This window comes from Corvus kubaryi, unplaced genomic scaffold (genome assembly GCF_017639235.1).
Source record: "Corvus kubaryi isolate FWS band 111438036 unplaced genomic scaffold, C.kubaryi_AGA036_p1.0 68, whole genome shotgun sequence".
Lineage (NCBI taxonomy): Eukaryota > Metazoa > Chordata > Aves > Passeriformes > Corvidae > Corvus > Corvus kubaryi.
This window is the reverse complement of record NW_024582056.1, coordinates 15,187,075-15,207,140: the sequence shown is the minus strand read 5'-3', so window position 1 is coordinate 15,207,140 and position 20,066 is coordinate 15,187,075. Positions and strand designations below refer to the sequence as shown.

Genomic DNA, 20,066 nt, shown 5'->3' with positions numbered 1-20,066 from the left:
AAGGTGTAACACTCCTCTGCTTCCCTGACAATTGCAAGTGCAGAATGGGGGAAGAACCCATAAATCAAAGAGAGAATATGTGTTGCCTTATTCATATTGACCATAGCAAGAAATTTCAGATTCTTGAGAGTAACCATGAGTTATTCTTCAAGTACTCATGGGGTACTTGAGCATTTCACATTTCAGTATCCTTACAGTTTATGAGGAATAAGGAGCTTCAGTCTCTCAAGTTCACACTGCTTTCCTGGCCCAAATATATCATATACATCTATCTATCTATTTATCTATCTATCTATCTATCTATCTATCCGTGTTGTACTCGGTCTTGTCTGAAACAAGCACATGATGTCAAATGCCAGTAGTGAAATATTTTAGGATAGAGAAAAGCTCAAACAGAAGCCCCAACATATCTTTTTTTTCTGCCACAACCTTTGCAAGGGCATGCATCTTAGAACAGCCCTTTCTGGGTAACCACAGGCAAACATCTGTCTGATTGCAACCAAGCAATATATTCTGATACACATCTGGAAGAAGCCTGTCAATACTTCCACTACAAGTTACCTCACATGAAGTTCTAATACACTGGGGACAGAGGTCATTAAAGATCAATGGTTGATCTCTGTGGTAAATGAAATATCATATAAAGAGTGCAGGCCATGACTTCCTGAAATGCATTCAAATAGGCATTCAAAAAGGGTTTCCTCAGCACCATCTGGAAAACACTCCCAGAGAGGACTCCACGAACACCTGTAGTACTTTCTCAAAAATATAGGCAGGGGTAGGTTTTTTTTAAATCTATTAGACAGCATTTTAAGAGCCTTGCATAGCTCTGGACCAAGCACAGTTGCATAGGAGGACTAAATAGGGAATGCCTGTGAAAAAAAGCTCAGGAGGGTTTACATGCACTCCATAATAACTGATTTGGCACCAACTGTGCAGGCATACAAGGTGTTTTCCAACAAGGCTGTTAATCCCAAAGTCCTGACCAGGTTGTGGTTGAGCTGCCCCTGTCCATGGTACTCAACCAACCTGCCCTGGGCCAACATAGGTCGCTGTGTGCAGAGAATTTGGCTTTTGGTGGCACATTCAACCACTCTGGTTGCCAGGTTTGGAAGACACACTATGGTTTTGTTGGCAAAAAGCTGGCTTTGCTGGCATAGTTTAGTGAATAGGATTCATGCTTGCTCTCCTGAAAGACCTACTCAGGTCTTCCTTCAAGTGAGGCAGTGAGGCTAAAACCCCTTTGAAAAAACACTTCTGTCATCTTTGAATGCCGGTCATGGAAAGTGACCAAGCTCAGCCTTTGGCAATGCATGGCTTTGGGTATGATTCAGTTCCAGTGGAATGCAGTAGAGAACACAGGACTCTTTTTTAACAAGTCCTGTGGGGCAGGCAGACCCCTGTCCTGACCAGTCTGATAGTCCCAAGTACGCAAGGACAGTTGCACGTCCTCATCAGAGATTGAGGAGAGCTCTGATTTTGCAGGTGGTCCAGAGGTCTTTCCCACCTTGTTCTCTTAGATCCTTCCCAACTTGCTTTTTCAGAATCAGCATGGCTAAAAGTGTGTATCACACAAGGGTGGTTGTTTCTATAGTGTGTGTCCAGTTAGCATAAAACATTACAAACTGGCTCCTAATCTTATGTTCTTTCACGCATTCCATTTCCTACTTGTCCTTAGAGACCTAGGGAAAGGTGACATTCACAGGACATAACTTTGACACCAAATACAGGAGTTCAGTCTTCATGAGCCCTTAAAATCAAAGGGATAGTCTTGCCCTTTTACCAGGTGATTCAGGGAACCATTACACCCACTAAACACATAATGGTGCCATGGTTTTTGACCATACGCACTGACTATGCCCATCAAATACAACAATAAACATGTCGCATCATCAGAATTTCTAAAGCCTGAAAACGTGAAGTTCAGGTGTTTATGCTCTCTGACTTTTGAGCTCGGAAGCAGAATGATGGGGGTTTATGTCTCTTTCTTCATCTCATCCCACCTCCAAATACATACCAAATGTAATGGAAGTCACTGAAGGACAAATATTTCCTTAAAGCTAAATATAAACCAGCTTATTCAACCTCTTCAAGGAGAGACAGATGAGGTCATTGAGGGAAATGACCACCAATATTCAGACCAAGACTCTCCATCATCAATGGGTTTCTTGTCTGAACTGAGGAAGCATACAGGTCCGAAGTGGTTTCTGCCAAGTTCCCTCAACTGGCCTTGAGGAAGAGTTCCAATTAAAATGAAATAAATTACATCAAATACTCAAGCCCCTCCATGTTAAGCTGTAAGTTCAGACACACACCCATGACCTCAATGAAAAAACATGAGAAGCAAAAGATAACAGGACATATCAAACAAACTGCTAATCAGGGAGCAAATCCAGTTCAGTCACAAGGGTGTATTGGGTTCTCTCCTGCTCAAGGAGTCCACCTAACTACCTGAGACAAGGTAACTGGAAATAGGTGAGACAAATTCTCCCCTAAAAGGGATTAGTTGATACTTCCTACATCTTTATCTTTCATTATATATTCCAAAGGATTGATATAAAGGCAAGATTCCAACAGACATTTCTGACAAACATTTACTTCTCCATCAGGTCTTGCTCTACTAATTCATGATGAAGATACTACACAATAACTCAACATTAAAACACTGTATTTAAAATAAATTAAAAATAGGTCAGTTCTTTGTATGCAAAACCCAAACAATTACACTCTCAGTGTAACTGGTTTAGTAGTTACCCCATCAAATCACATTACTACAGCTAAAGACCAGAGTAAAGCAACACAAGCGATTTCATGCTTCTAGCCAACAAAACACTCGTTTCCTAGGTATCTTCAGCATTTAAAGTGAGCCATCATCAGCCTCATGACACAGAAACTGAAGGCTCCCTTCATATGGGACAGTCTGCTTGTTTCTAAAATGGCCTGTTAGTTCCCATGAAAGCACTCCAGGGTTTAGTTGTCCATAATTTCCTCAAGTGTTAAGTTTGAACTGAAACTTTGTCAGTGGTGTTTGAAAGACAACACCTTCTTTTCTTCATGGAAAATTTCCAACACTTATTATATTTGCGGTGGGTTTCTGAAAGGCAGGAGGAAAAAGAAGGAAGAGAACTTTTCACTGGAATTGAAAATATTTTTGGAAAGATGAATATTTTGGGAATTTGAGCTCTTTGGAATACTCAGAAAAGTTATAACCTCATGTCAGGTGAAAAAGTTCATACAGACAACATTGAAATGTGCCCAAACTTTGTGTGATCATAAGGTTTTGAAATAGCTGTTGTTTGACACTTGTAACAGCCTCTACTGAACATATGCAATCAGCTGAAACCTCTGTATACGCCATTCTTGAAGCTCAAAATATCCCCATAATGCTCCCAGCTGCTGCCCTCCAAGGAAGGCCAAGGCACTCAAAGTAAGAGCAGCAGCTTGTGAGGGTTTTTGGTTTTGTTTTGAAGAACTATCTTGTTACTCAGATGGTGAGAAGAATTCTAATCTGAACGCAGAAGGAAATAAAATTTAAACCCAGAGATGTTCACGGAAATGACAGAGGGAGGAACTCTGACACCTGATGAGTGTCTGAGAGTTATGAAAAGAGATGAAGTGACTAGGATGAATGAGGGAAATAATGAGAAAGACTAACAGCTATTTGGCTGGGGGAAATGCACAGATTAGGGCTGATGTGAGTGATGTTGAGGAAAGAACTGTAGAGAAGATAAGATACCAAAGCTTGGTATCTTATCAAAGCTTGACTACGCGCTTGATAGTGGCACTGCAACACTCTCCCTTATTTGTTTGTCTCAGATCAAAATCAGGGTTTTACTGACACAGGAGTTTGTGTCCCACCACTAAGAACTGGAACAAGTAATTCAACAGTAGTAGAAAAAAATTAATCCAAAACAATAGCAAAATATCAACCTTCTCATACCCATTTTTCAGATGAACACATTCCTCTGTCAAGTTCATTACATGATCAGTGGTGTCAGAACCCAGGACAGACAGTGCAGAGGTGGGAAGATGTGATGGAAGGAAAAGGCATTTAAGACAGCTTAAACTGGTGAAGAAATTAATGTAAAATAAATTATGAATATTGTTGAATGGATTGATGATGTAAATAAACTGATAGACTGATGTAAGTTAAAGGAAATTGATGTGAAAAGCATGAAATAGAGAAAGATCAGAGAAAGAAAACTAGGAGAGACTGGGCAAGAGTCTGAATAGAAAAAGATCCCTAAGAGTAAAGATTAAAAATGAATAAATAGGAATACCATATCAAGTTTGAAAAAACAGCCCAAGGACAATCTTCAAACCAGAACTTAAGAGTTACTGAATCTCTCTGAATGCAGAATGTGTTTTCAAGTGCCTCATTTTCTTATCTGCTACACAAAGATAATGCTGCCCTTTGAGCTCTTGGATAACATCTAGTGACAAACCACAGAAAAATCCATGAGGAAAACAAACGTTTTGTAACAGAGCTTGCACAGCATGAAATAAATTGCAAAGCCTGGGGAAGGACTGCTGATAAGAGCAGCTATTTAAAAGGTGTTCAGTAAGTGCGCAGGTGCGATGGTGCTCATTGGCTGAAGCAGAGCAGCTGAGGAAGAAGCTGTACCACTTTGCCATCAAAGGCTGGTTCAGCTGCCACACAAAGGGGGCAAGCATGTCTGCAAAGTAAGATCAGACAGTTATGCTTAGTTTTCAAGAGTGTTCTTTATCAACCTTAACAGTATTCTCAGTGCATTTGTCCATAATCATCTTAGAAAAAAAGAAACAAAACCAAAACATTTATCACAAGCACATAAAAAAGAATATATATTAGCAATCAATATATATAGTTCATACACAATACAGTCAATGTTTCCATCATTGATATTGACCTAAATACTAAAGCAAGCTTATGGTGACCCACTACTGAATTTCAGGAATGTGGAAACCATGTTTAGAAGTTGCAGCTTTAAAAGCAGAATTTTTGCTCAGTGAGTGGATTTTGCCTGAGTGAAAAACAGTGTCTGCTCCCAAGACTGCTCCGTGCATGCTGGGGTAGGGTACTGAGATTGGGAACACCGGGGGCGAAAGTCTGCAGACAGGGACCCTTGTCACTACAGATATTTGATCCTCATCAGGAGTACGTGCTGTGCAACCCTGCTGTACCCCAAGCCAGTTTGGGGCATAAGTCTAAAAATCACAGAGGTGTCTCTGAAGAAGGGAATTGGGAGGGCAGGGGGAGGGACAGAGAAGGTAAGAGGAAGTTGAGAGCCTTGTTTAGGCTGGTGATAACACATAGAAGGAGGAAGGTGAAGTAAGAGGAAGCAGGATATTGCCCAGTACTGGCAGAAGTCCTTTAAGACCCCACCTGTCATTTAAATAAACCTACTTAAAACACACAACAGATACAGCATATCCTGAGTAGCACTTCAGTGACTCAAGTCAATGTGCTGTAACACCAGAGCCATCTGATGGCACTCCTCACAGCACACAACAGTATTTTTAGTGTTTCTTCACTTCAGGGAACCCAAAGCACTTATAAGGTCATAGGACAGAAGAATATTTGTTTTCGAACTGTAAACAAATTAAAGAGGCAAAGGAAAAAAAAAAGGCTTATTTTGCATAGCACCTACATCAGTAAAGTCTCCACTAAATTGTCTGGGAAGAAACGTCAAAGTGATAAATTATTGAAAGACACACCCTAAACAACAGAGGTACTGTATTTTCAGCAGCTAGTGCAGGCCAGTGATCCTGTATTGCCTGAGTGCAGGAGGTAGGCATAGTCTCCTCTCCTGGCTGATAGCACAAGCTTTAGTGCCAAGAATTTACATGGAAAAAGCTGGAAATGCCTCACACAGTGAAAACAGAAAAAAAAAGATCCGTATTGTCTGACAATATGGAGAGAAAGAAATCATGTTACAATTAATAAATTGTGTATCAAACCCCACTTTTTGTAAAACTGTAGGAATGGGATAAACCTCTGCTTCCCCCCACTGCAGGCAGGGAGCCCCAAGTACAACTCTTCTCCCTCTGGCTTGCAAAGGGAAGACACAATATCCTGTCTGCCTTAACATGGCACCTTGAATTTGCTGCCTCACCCAGTCTGCTCAGCCCCTGCCTGTGCATCCACTGACAACCTTCACACACATGTGGGGAATGGGGGGTCACCAGCTCCCATTCTCCTCTTGTCACTCCAACACCACCATCAGTGTCTCCAGTCCTGTGTATGGAGGGAGGTGGACAGGGCAGAGGAAGAAGGTAGGAAGCAGTGCTGGCAGAAGGTAAACTGGTCCTTACACTCCATCACAAAGCAGCCAAAAGAGTTTCCCTCTTTTCTCATTCAACCCACGTACACAGACACCTATTTTCTAGTTCTGCTTTCCTGAGGGGCACGTGCTGCTCCATTGGTGCTCCTTAGGGCTGCATAGAAGAACAAGCAAGCAGAAACCCTCCACAGCAGGAACAGAAACATTAATATTCCCATGTGTTCATAAAGATTATCCCTCACTGTCGTCAGCCTACGAGTACTCTGCGGTTTTTCTTAGACACGTATGTATGAACACAGCATTTGTGATCAGTTAATAATTAATACTGTGCTAGTACGTGCAAGTCCTATGGCTTAGCTTTTAAGTTCTTCAATCATCTACAATTTCTTAGTATTTGATGGAGTAGTGATCAGAGACTCAAAAGCAGGTCACTGCCTTATGGTAACGAAAATAAGTATTTTAAGAGTTTACAGTTCACTGGTCCAGTTTTCTGACTGCACCTATGAGAACGAGACTGAGAGAAATCCATATGCATGCACCTTTGCAAGGATTCCAGACAGACAGAGCTAATATGTGACTTCAAATAATGTATCGGGATATGGAAATGACCTGAAGATGTTTGAAGAATCTCATTTTTGTCACGTCCTTATATCACAGAACAATCACCTTCATGGAATAGCAGCCAGCACCTCTCAATTGTATTACATATTTGACTCTACCTCTCCCAATTGTCCTTTAAAGACTTTAATTTTCCCTGATTCTGTATCAGGATGGAGCACTCTGTGTGGCACCCTAGCAACTACCATCACAAATAACTGTGGAAGCCTGTAACCTCGAAATGAGAATAATCAAGCTCTATTTACCAACCATATTTTAACATGTTTTATGTGCATATATTCAGTGCAAATAATTTATAGTGAAATTACCAGCAGCTGTATACTCTGTGCAATTATTCATGTCTGTGCAGGCTTATGAATGTCTTTTCTACATATTTTCGCCTTCTCTAATGAGATACTCTCAGGCTACAAGATTACTACAAAAAGGTAGAAATACTCTGTAATACACTCGTAATGAGTTGGAATCGGTACATTGTTTTCAAGGCTTGCTCATGAAGTTTGAGTAGTTAAAGCATAAAACATCCACAGTGGCTTTTAAGGCCCCTGGGAGTACTTCCCAAGTACTTACTCTTTGCTCAGCAGTTAAGGACGTGCACTTTTCATGCTCAGTTCCTCATTTTACATGGAGTCTGCATAGCCTGAGGTGTCACATTTCATGGGAATTTCACAAAGCATAAAAAAAAAATTACTCAGAACCCAAAGATTCATTTTCATAGAGACAGAAAGCAACTCAAAGGCTCCCAGCCTCTGTCGGCTTTAAAAACAAGGGAAATCCATAATTTTATGGTGATGTCATTACTGAATTCCATGTAGACCCTATATCCTCCTCATGAGCAGTCCCAACATGAAAGGCCATTTCATATCATGCGCGGAGCAAGGAACAGCTCCGTTTTTTTGTAGATGTGTAAATTACTATAGGGTGGTTAAACTTTTGAACTCAAATTTGCTTCGATGCCAATTCCCATCCCAGACTGGGAGGACTTGTACTGTACACTCTGTGTAAGGACCATCTGGCTCTGCTTCCAGATGGATCACACATCACAATCACATCCAGGGTTAAGGGAGGGAGGAGGAGGACAAAGGAGAGGGCAGTGCTTGCTCCAATAACTAAGGGAAAGCCTAAGGTTGTATTCAGTAGGGAACTCAGTGTAATGCGTGCATAGAACAAGCTTAATAAATATAGTTTTAAAATATGCAGATGAGAAATGGAGAAAGGAAATGCTAGAAGTGTAGAGTGGAAGGCAAAGAGGATGTTTTCCCTCTTTTTACGCTGCATGCTTCCAGTGTCAAGCTCTCCCAACTACCCCTGTACATGTAAACAAAAGCATTTAGTCTTAAAAAGATATTTGCAGAAGTGGAAGAGGATTCACCTACTGAGACAAGGAGGTTTAGTGCTTATATTATTAATTATGGAGATAGTATAATGTGCCCTTTTCTTCTGGTATAACAAAGAGCATTGTAACCTCATTGTTTCTAATCTAAAGGGTTCATGAATCAGGATCCTAAATCCATTTGTATTTTTTCATTTCATGGCTTTTCAAGAAGAGGCACATCTTGAGGTTTCTGCACATGTAGCAGAAAGAAGTACTGAGCCATCAGGTATATAGGTCTGATTTTTCTGGGACTGTTACTTTTGATCTGAACTACAAGAACTGGTACCTATAATGCTCACTGATGGAAAACTGGCAGTGTAGTCCATTCCACAAAGGGAGATGGCATGGCTGCATCTCTGCCAGGCTGTACCTCAGCTCAGCAGTGCTGCTCCTTAACAGCTACACTGATCTGCTACTGTTACAGCAGGGATGCTGCAACACGTGTATCCGACAATGAGGCCCGTGGAAAGAATATATATAGACCGATTTTGGTAGATATTTTCAGAGATGTTTATTTCTCCAGCCGCATGGCCGGGGCTCTGCCGAGGAACTGCTCAATCACGGGACCCGAGGGTCCTTGCCTGGGCAGGGGAACACAAAACAACCAATGGGGAATGAGGCTGACCAGGGGCAGGGAAACCCCGTGTCTCCCCCCCAGGGCCCCTCTCCCAGGACCACATGGCAGGGGGACGGACCCCAACATGCTACAAACTGGCTCACACAACTGTGGCTTGGTTTGGTGTGTTTTATTTGTAGGTTTTTTTCTAGTGGTGGTAGAAAACCTAGGTTGTATCTCCATGTGGAGCTGCCCTGTACACTGTGGGCATAGCAGCTTCCAGGTGGAGTTGCCATCTGTTGGTATGGTTCCATGGGAACTGTGGTCTGATGTCCAGCACAAAAATGAAGGATATGAATTTTGAAATGCCCACAGGACAAATGTCGAACTCTGATAAGCTTTCTGAAAGACTCGAGAGAAAGGTCAAAGAACTGAATTTACTGGGAGACTGTGCCAGCAAGTCTCTCTCAGAAGCAACACTCCCAAGTAATCAAGGTACAGGCACCTGATTTCTTTTTAAAGCTCAGGCTGTTACTGCAGCTACTTTGAGATCAAGTGATAAGTTTACATCACTTTAAAGTACTGCACATAAGAAGACAACTTGAATATGTGGAGACATATACAGGAACTTCACAGCTGCATACTGATACCTGCAAACTGAAGGTTAAGAAAGTCAGGGAAGTTTTCATACTTGACTCCAAGAAAATAAAGAAATACAAAGGTAAGCCTAATAAAGTGTTGTCTATTCCTATTTACTTGGGGCTGGGATACTTTTCTACAGCTGGAATAGTTTAAACAGTTCTCCAGTTCACACTAAAACAGGAATATTGCAAAGGTATGCACAGTATTCAGTATTAGTTCCCTTTTCACTACTAAACTTACATTACTACCATCTGTTTTACTGCTGCAGTACCAGCCAGCAAGACATGTCTATTTAGGATAGAAATAGCCTCTCACAGACTTTATTTCTATTTTTTTTGTTATTTACACAACCCCTGCTTCCCATATATACATTTACTGCAGAAGAACGTGCTTCTCTATGCTAAATGCTTTGTAATACCTAACCTTTAATGCAAAAAGCCAAAGCACATAATTTATCAGGTTGAGGGAGGAAAGTTCAAGAGCACTGGAAACATTCATATCCTTGTAAATAACAAGGGGTCTTTTTGATTAAAACAGCCAGCCAATTCCTGGAAGCAGATCATCCCCCCATTACAGAGAGCACACTTAGAAGTCCCAAGCATTCCTAGTAGCAGTTGGCTCAGTGCAGAAATGCCACCAGCTTGCTGATAACTTCAGGCCTGGCTTTCAGAACGAAAGGGTTATCAGCAGCAGCTTCCACTGCCTGCTTGCAAAACCTCACCCTCACCTTCGACTTCCTCTAGCTCCTTGACATCTTCGGGCACACACGGTGTCCTGGTGACAGACAGTAACCAGATGGTCTTTTACCATCCAGCACTGAGTCGTTTCAGGAATTTAATCTGATTTCCCAGAATATGCAGCACAGCCCTTGGTTCCAAACTTGGCACGCAGGTGGGATCGCGTGCCTCTGGCTTTATAAATAGGCGTAACTGTTGGTGGCTTTGGCACATGTCAGCGTTTGAGCTGTTTGCCTGTTAGTTTGGAAAACCTGACCCCCTGCCTGGGCATTCATCTGTAGGTCTGACTGACTCTGGTGGCTCCTGTGCATGTCCAACAACCCTGTCAAACAGCTCAGTGCCTCCTAATTCAAACAGCACAGTCACTTTCTGCTTTATAACTAGTAGCTCATGGTAATTTCTTTCCATTTTTTATTGTTGTCAGCTACACTGTACTGTATAATTAAAAGCACGTGCAAAATACAGATTTAGAATTACCTTGCTGCAATAGGAAGCTGAGGTTACTAAAAGGGTAACTACCCAGATACAGCTACATTCTTTCTCTTCATCCACTCCTTTGCAAAGGTTGGCTTCCATTTACCAGCTAGACAGGTGAGGAATCAAAATATTGCCCCATTCTTATGCCTCAGTGGGGGACTGGAAACTTTCAGGCTCCTCAGTTCTCACTGCTCTACCTTGGGAAGTCACTGCTCCTCTTGGGAACTTCTCCATCACTGGCAGTTCACATCTGTGCAAATTGCAGGTATCAGGCTTGAAGGAAACTGTTTTAATGGATCCCTCATAATTTAGGCATTTAAAAAAGATCAGAATGTGCCTTGGAGTTATGTTTCACATGTGATTTCAGTGTTTTGAGACACTCAGTTCTTTCTTATTTACATTTTAGAACTCATGTAGGACTTTTCTGGTAAAAGTTTCTCATAAAATTACTTAAATAAAGTCCTTGAAAGGTCTTGCAAAACCAGGCAAAAAATAAAATAAGAGCATTATTATATACTCATTCTATCTGCATGAAGATAAAAGCATGCTTGTACAAATGCAATTCCAAAACAAACAACATTTACTATTTATAAGGAAAAAATTGTATGGCATAATAATAAAGATGCTGTTCTATCAGACTGACAATGCTGTTGACTTTGTGTACAAACTTATCAACCTTTAATCCTCTTAAGTGGTATGTCATTGTCCCTCAGAGTATGTCAGATCCCTCAACCAGGACCATTACCATAATCTTCTGTGCTTGCACCAGTATCTGTAGATATACACAGGACTTCAACACTTTATCAGAAGTGCAGAGTGTCTGTGACAGGACAATGGTCTACTGGTTCTACTGCATGTAGATGTTCTGCCCAGATTATTGAATTAAGTACAAATTATTGAAGTTTTGCCTATACTGTCCTTGGAGATATTTAAAGGATGTGTAGACATGGTGCTTAGGGCCATGGTTTCATGGTGGATTTGGCAGTGTTAGGTTAATGGTTGAACTCAATGATATTAAGGGCCTTTTCCAACATAAATGTTCCTATGATTCTACTTATCTTTAATCTTAGATTATATTAATGGTTTGTCATTTTACAGAAGAGGGGTTAACTTAAAGTACAAATATTACCTCAAATCATAACTCCTAGGCTCCTCCAAGCACTTGTTTTTCTTTATTTCTTCTTTAAAAAAAAACCCCAACGCTAGAAATTCAAAACCACCAAATAAAATTGAAACCATCTCTCATCCAGACTTGACACTCAAATTCTTGTTCTCCATATAAGCACACATCTCTCACTAAATCAGAGCTGCCTCCAAAAGCTGAATTTGACTCAAGCATAGTCTAGTATGAGCACTGACTGCTGTCCTGTTTTTCCCTCAGCCTTCGTTCCTCAGATCTTGCAGCAAGGTCAAGGCCTTTGCCTGCTCGGACTGGACACATGGCTTGTGCTTTCAGACCACAAGAACAATCTCTAGCTTTCATCTAATTATGGACACTTCTAAATACTGATCTGAATCCACAAGCAGGCAAATAGGGACCCAAGTACACAATTACACTGCAAATGAGGCTGGATGACCTTTTGACAACCTTCTCGTTTGATCTGAGGGGCAGACAGCACAGGATCCCCCACCAGCAGAACTCCTCACATCAGAGTGTCAGCAAAGTCATCCCTGAACCCTCATAGCTTACTTTTTCAATATATTTTTAAAACAATTAAGCCTTGGTCTACACAAGCTGCTTTTTTTCCTCACCTTGCCAACAGCACTGGCTAAATTATCAGAAAAGGTGAAGGCTACCATGGCATTTCATGTGTTGCTTTCTCATTCTGTGCAAGGAACAGACAATTTCAAAATTATATCCAAACAATCTTCAAAATTACAATAAGATTTACATTAATTTTCACCAGTTATGGACATAGTTATTACTTTTAACCCATTCCCATTTATTTTTGAATATTAAGGTAACATCCACCATATGGCAATCTTGTAACTGGGACAGAAAATTTTAACTTCCATGCTACCAGTGAAGTTCTTCATCCTTATGGATCCTTATGGAAAAAAAGGAAGAGGGAGGAAATAACAAAAGGAAAACAATCCTGTTTTCATGGGGGGAAAAAAGTCCCTCAAACCATGATTTTTTTAGATGTCCATAATAATTAAAAGGAACATTGGAGAATAAATTTAGGCTTAAGAACTGTTACATAGGGAGGATCAAAAGCTGTTTCCTAAGCTAGTCTTCTAAAAAAGTAACCCTCGAGAGAAGCCCTGGCTAATGTTGGTTTCCAGTCTATAGGCTATATGCTGACAGCAGGGAACACTTTGGGAAAGGTACCGTCTAGTTCAGGGGACCTGAGCAGAAGTAAACAGTCATTCCTTAGCACTCAACAATAAACTGTTTGGATTTCTCCGTGTTGTATGTAAAAGCCACGCTTACCTTCTCTTCACTCACCCATTAAAGTAACTAAAATTTTCATGACTCATATTTAATCATTTTTTGGCAGTTCAGGCTGGCTTGAACCAAATCAAAATCCCAAAGCAGAAATTTGCGACCAGGAAACATTAGAGTGAAACAACATGGACTTTGGAAAAAGGAAAGAAATGTCCTCAAGAGATAACTTGTCCCTGGAACTCACTGAAGCACCTACAGCTGTTAAGTATACGTGTATTTCCAGCCTGTTTTCCCTCCAAGGTACAAAGCTATTTCTTGATGAGTGCAGGCAAACAAGTTGATGTGAAACACTGGGAAATTGCTCAGTCAAGATGAGGGACAGCCTCATGTGGGTGAGTCCTTGAAGCAAAGGAGGCAATGCCATGCCTAAGGCTGCCACTTACTGTCACAAGCCCTGCAAGTTGAGTTAGTATTGCCAGAGGAAAAGAGTGAATAACACCAAAGGTGCTGGAGGAATGCAGCCAGAATATGGAACTTAGGAGAAATCCCATCTATTTATGATTTAGGTTAAATGCAATGAAAATAAGGAGAATATATTCCACTCCAAAAGGATCAGCAGAACAAGGACACCACAGCAAGAAGGCACAACATTTCTAAAAGAAGACTACATTTTACTTCTCAAATCTTCACTACTTAACACTAAGCTTAGAGCATACGGGACCACCTCTGTGCTAACTGTGATCTACCTTCAGTAAAATTTACTCACCTATTTACCAGTACTACCGGTTTAGTAAAATGCAGCACTACAATAAGTACACACAACTGCCACAATAAAACTCCCTAACCAACCACTATGATCTTCCAAAATTAATAACCAGAAACACTCTTACATGACGTATTTAATGCTTCTTTTCAGCACCCTCCTCAATGCAGTCGGATAAGATTGTTTGGCTATACTGTACTTCCAAACCTATCTTTATCTCACTGCATACGCAGACCTATTCAGAAAGTACATGCTGGCTCCTGGAACTGCAAACCACCTGATATAATTTTGGAGTTGTAACAAGCTTTGAACTTCCTCAAAGACAATCAAGACCAATTTTGGTTCTGAAATGAAGCCCACATCACACAGAAAAGTTGTATTATTGTACAAGATGCTAGGATACACTACCCAGAGAGAAACTTCAGCTTCACACAGCAGCAATGTGGGGAAAAAAAAGACCTGATTTCAGAAGCTACCAATCCCGAAAGGCATCTTCCTGAAATAATGTTTTTAGCTTTATGGCATACTTCCAGTTAGTTTTTTGTATTGTTGTTTTGTTTGTTTATTTGTTAGATTCATTTTGAACAAGCTGTAATCTTGTTAATAACAATGCAATGAGATGAGTTTCATTTGTATGATGCTGTGGACATTGGCACTAAGGCTCTGTTTTATCATTCATTGAATTCACTTGAAAATTTCTCATTTTAGATTATAGAACCAAGCTCTTGAGAGCCACAACAAGAAAGAGACCATTATATCCCCTTGAATGATGGATGCATTAGAATATGGGAGGGGAAGGAGAAGGGGAAGGCTCCTTGAATGAAGGCCAGACTGTCCCATACAGCACTTTTATTTTGCTTCTAGTCTGAATTTCCTGAGAGCATCTATGGCCAGTTTTCTCCCAGAAACTTTTTATTGCACATGTTTCTGTGTCCTTGTCTATTATTCAAGTACTTTTATGTGACTGCACAGCTACTGACATAGAACGTAATTTCTGTACTACTGGCTTGTTTCTTTTACACCTCCAAAAGCTGATCTTATCTTCAACGTCTCCACATGAAGCCCCACTTACTATTTGAATCCTTGCTTTCCATAATTCAGCATTTCTGGTTCTTACAAAATCCTTCTACTTGTTTTTGTATATTTTTTTTTGCTCCTCAATGTGTAGTTTGAGTTTTAGCAGTTAAATACATCAAAGCAACGTTTTCGAATACAGCCATATACGTCAGTCTAAGAAAACTCGAATGAGCAATCTACCACAACTATGCATTCGTAAGCAGTCTGTATTTACTATGAGATCATCCAGCAGCAGAGATCCCTTGGAGTGACTGTTCTCCCCTCAAAATACTGAAGAAACTCTCCAAATTTACAGCCTAGGTTTCCTCCAATTTACAGCCTAGCCTGGCTAGATGAAAAACACACACATCCATTTGGGCCACAACAGAGGAAATCACTTTCTAATCACATAGCACACCTTTTCCAAATCACTCTCCAAACCCTATCTTTGCCAGTTATCCTTGTAGTGCAAAGAACAGAACCTAAACCTCTCGTTACCTGCTTAGCTCCAAAATGTCAGATAGCCAAACATTGTTTCCAGCCAACTGACCCCTAAGGTATGACTTTCTCCCTGTTTAGTCCATGGATACTGCATGATATCCACAGATACTGATGATGCTGCATTCTGCTGCACCACAACAGAAAGAAGTGATACAAAAACACATTTCCCAACAGGGTGATGGAGCAGGCTGGGTGTTGCCCCTCTCTGTTTCCCGGGTAATTTTGAACTGTCTAAGCAGCATGGAGAAAACCCTCATAACCTGGGAGGTCAAGAGCCACACATCACTGCAAGAGAGGAGAGACACACAGCTCACAAAACTAGTCCTGCTGTGTCCAACCTGCTCACAGCAGCTCCTCTGTAAAAGATGACCGCACTCCAGGCAGTTGTTTTGTTCTGTGCCCTCTGACACAGTTATCCAGTAGAGGCTTTAGAAGGCCTTTCCTTTCTTAGAATTAGAGGTTTGCAGTATAATCTACAAGAAAAGGTGGGCAATGGGGAGACTATCAAGATTCCAAATATTCCAATTCATTCTGCTCACTGGTATTAATCTGCCCTTAATTTTCTTGCATAACATGAAAGAATCAGGACCAAACTGAGAAGCAAGTTCAAAGACACTTCACACAGCAAGTTGCTGCAGACCTGTGAGGGCTTCCAAGCAATAAAAACAACTTCTGGATGCATTTCCTTTACCTCTCAGGATGTAGTTCTGATAATTCTGGTCGGCTTCTGCTCCCACTTTGATTAAGCAAGTCAGACCTTCAGCAACAACAAACTCATGAACCAAGTCCTTGTCATCCTGTCACAGGAGAAAGGAAAAGCTGAATTAGAATTTTGAACGACAAAGAAATAGATTATATCATAATGTAAAAACAAATGCATGCCTGAAACATTGATTCTATGTTTCATGTGGTGCAAGCAAGTTGATAAGCAAAATTATTATACAGAAGAACACAAGCAGAATTCTGAGCTTTAAAATCAGAATGAAATGCATCAATGCAAAGCAAGAAAAACAAGCTTTAACCTTTCAGTCAACTACAGAAAATTAAAATCTGCCTGACTTTTCTTTTTTTTTTCATTGAAGGCTTGCAGACATCCTCCACAATACTATAATCTCATCATATCACATAAACAAATATCCTTACATCCCTGAAGTGTCAGGATCTACAAGAGAACACCGTCTCTATTCCTCAGCATGATTCAGTATTTTAAGTGTGTACACCAAAACTTTAAAACTGGTTTTATTGCAATGTAATATTATATTTATTAACATAATATTAACTCATTATATTTAGAATATTTAAAGTGTTAAGAATAAGAGCACTGGTAGATAATATGCCCACACTGTGATGGAAAACACAGCAAATACAAGAGAAAGTGTCACAGGAGTTGATACTTGCTAAAGTGACTCACTTTTTTTTCCACCATCAGTCCTTCCCTCAGGGCAGGAGAATAATCCCATATCACAGGTGGAAGTGACACCAGGGAGAGGAGGGGTTTCCTGGGCCTTACATACCTAACTGCGATGCCAAGGGACTATAGAGCACCACATCTAAAGCTTGTCTACCCTTACAGAAGGCTCACGCAGACAAAGAAGCTACTAATAACTGGATTAAACAGCCCCTAATGAATTAGCCATGCAAATTAGGCACAAGACCAATTTAAGATCTTAATGGGAGAGAATTACTCTGCAGACAATCACAGTTGCTGAGTGCCTTCTTTTAAACAATCTTAATTTATGCTTTCATACACAACAGTGTAACAGACATAAATTCCAGCTTTCCAGTAGTGCAGCCCCAAGAACCCAAGATCTATACAGTAGATTTGTTGAGAGTGATTTTTGAATTCATGGCAAACACTTACAAAACTGCCAAGAGAAATAAAATAATCAAGCTCCTTTTAGTGTGACATTTCACTTACTTAGAGTTTTTTTCCACTGGACAGTTTATTTATTATGAATTTCCTTCTTTTGCCAGAGATAATTCACAATAATTCCTACGGTCTGACCAAATGGGATACTAATAATTGGAAGGTAACCTAGCAGTTTGTGAGAAGTTTAGAAATTATGAGAAAAAAAAAAAATCAGTTTCATGTTTTAGCTGGTCTAAGTTGTTAAAACAATTTGAAAAATATTTATCACATGATAAAAGTGATTTATCCTTTAAATAAAGTATGAAAGTATACAAAGTGGAAGCATGCAATCATACCCCACATCTTGGTGAAAGCATATCATAAAAGCCCAAAATACATAAGATAAAATTCACCTCTGCATATGCACCCTTGAGCTAAAAATAATTTTTATTTCTTAATCTCAATGTTGTATTTTTAAGAGTGCTGGGTTTTTTTCAGTAGATAGATAAAAGCCTTAAATAGTGTTTTCTGAAAAGCCAAGAAGTTTACAAACTCATATGTCAGACCATGGCACTACAGATGCAAGCACACAACTTTTTGAAGACAAATTTCCTCTGTGCATTTTCACCACCAGGTGAGTGCTCCTTCCCATGCATCCCTTTGTTACATGTGTTTTTAACTCAAGGATACCTGAATAATTTTTTGTTCTTCAAGAATTTTGCATTTTGTTTTTCCTAAAACTCAAGAGAGGAAACATACCCATGGAATCTCTCGGCGAAGCTTAATGTAAAGTATATTAAGGGTTCAGGTAAACTAAGGCTATGTGTCAGGGTAACAAGGCCTTCCACAAGGACTTTGCATGCCTAGGAAGTTACTCTGTGTGCCAAGATCAATGATTAAAAATTCCCTGCTACTAAAGAGAAAAGATGCCAAACCCAGAGTGGGGCAGTAGTGGCAGTAAAGGCAAGGGACCAAAGACAGGAGTACATAGAATTTAGGAAACTAACAGAAACTGGTGGAATTGTAGAGAATCAAGAAAGCTGTGGGGAAAACACCCTCCAAAATAGTTTTTCTAAAAATCAGTTGAGAGACAGATGCATAGTTAGACAACACAGTTGTCTAATTTAAGAGAAATAACACATATAACAAATCAAATTCTTGAGTGAAATAATCACAATTTTTTCCAGATGGTAATGTTATCCTCATTCAAAAACATTTCCTTTTTCTTTAAATAAGTTTTCTTGATACTTGAGTATACATTTTGATTTTGCATCAAGTGTGTTTGAATCCTCCTTGAATTGAGGAAAAAAGGAATCTATTCTGGATGGACACACAGTGAAATAAAGAATACTGGAAAAACAGAAAAAAGTAGGAATAACTGTGGTCTGTGGATTCAGACATGTATTAATAGAACTACCATGCCTTTTTGGGAAAAATAAATGACATTTGGATGATGAAAAATAAATTTAAGAATCGTCCATATAGAAGAGAAGTTAACAGTAGTTCAGTTTCAGAGTCCTTCAGGTTGAACCCAAAAAAACAAAATAAAATTTTTAATAGCATTTAGCCATTAAGGGCTGCTGAAATTCAGTGAAAGATAAAAAACTGAAACAGCCACTGTAACTTTAAGGTGTTCCCCATAACCTTAAATAGTGAATGCATATTAGTGCATCAGCTGGGGAAAAATTAGAAATTAGCATTTGATTGTCAAAATAAATCAAGCTAAAAATATGGGTATATGTTGATTTATTTGTGTAGTTAGTTATTTAATTATTTATTTTTTAACACGGACCTTTCCAAAGCAAATTTTGAGTTGAAGTTCTCCTGGAATTTTTTCAAAGCAACCAAGTCACAGAGTCACCCTAAACTGAAAGGAGATATATTGCAGGGAAACAGCAGAGGAAATAGAGGGGATGAGGAACTCCAACCAGACTGCTTTTGGAAAGCATTGAATAAACAAATCAAACCTGAATTTAAAAAAGGCTTTTAAGGTACTTCTCCTCTCCCAAATAAAAGGGGAAAAAGAAGGTGTAATCAAGCAGAATACAAACACATCATGCCTTGGACATAAATCTCAACTCAGTACATTATCTATCCCATCCTGTATATACGATGAGAGGAAAGAAGCAAACATCTGGAATGTGCAGCAAAAGATGAAAGGCATGCAAGCCCATACGGTCTACATTGAAAGGAGAATGTTTACATCAATTTTGGTCTAGGATAATTTTTTCAGACCCATTAACTCACTGACTTGCCAAGTTAGGTGACCTCAAGAGTAAAGGCTACTCTCTAGCAGCGGTTAAGAGGTTCAGGTTTCCAGGAAGAGAGCATTCATTGCATAGAATATATGGCATGAGTGTGACAATGATACCTACAAGTATATGCCACACTGTGTGATAACAGCTAGAAGGAGGCAGGGAAATGTTGCCATTTGCTATGGAAATGGACTCCTCTGCTAATATTGCAAAGATTTATGAGCCCTTAATCAGCAGGCATTAAGGCACTGATGAGAAAAACAGCAAAACAGGCAAAGCTCTCTAAGCTTCCTGCTAAGCTCCTGCCAACCATAAAGATTGTGCAGTGACACAAAGGCTGGCTACTTAAAGTCTTCATGAAAAGATACCATTGGCCTCGTCAGATAACTATATTTTGCTCGTTTATTCACAGACTTGAATTAGATCATGTCTCTTCCTTTTTTTACGCATCCCAGAGGAAGAAAAAACAAGATAATATATGTCTGTGCAATAGATGGCTATTTTTGTCCAATATAATGAAAAAGACACTATACTCAAACTGGTATATTAAAACTTGCTTGTGTGGTTGACAAAATGCACAAACCATAC

The 20,066-nt window shown here is 39.8% G+C and overlaps 1 protein-coding gene across 15 annotated transcripts in view; it reads right to left on the bottom strand.

The window, feature by feature from the left end:
- The window catches only part of FHOD3 (formin homology 2 domain containing 3), a 377,539-nt gene that overhangs the window by 172,756 nt on the left and 184,717 nt on the right, over positions 1–20,066 (bottom strand). For all 15 annotated transcript variants that reach the window (XM_042048634.1, XM_042048643.1, XM_042048636.1 and 12 more), the window contains exon 5: positions 16,066–16,171. In XM_042048634.1, the coding sequence (XP_041904568.1) occupies positions 16,066–16,171 (106 nt within the window). The remainder of the gene's footprint in view (positions 1–16,065; positions 16,172–20,066) is intronic.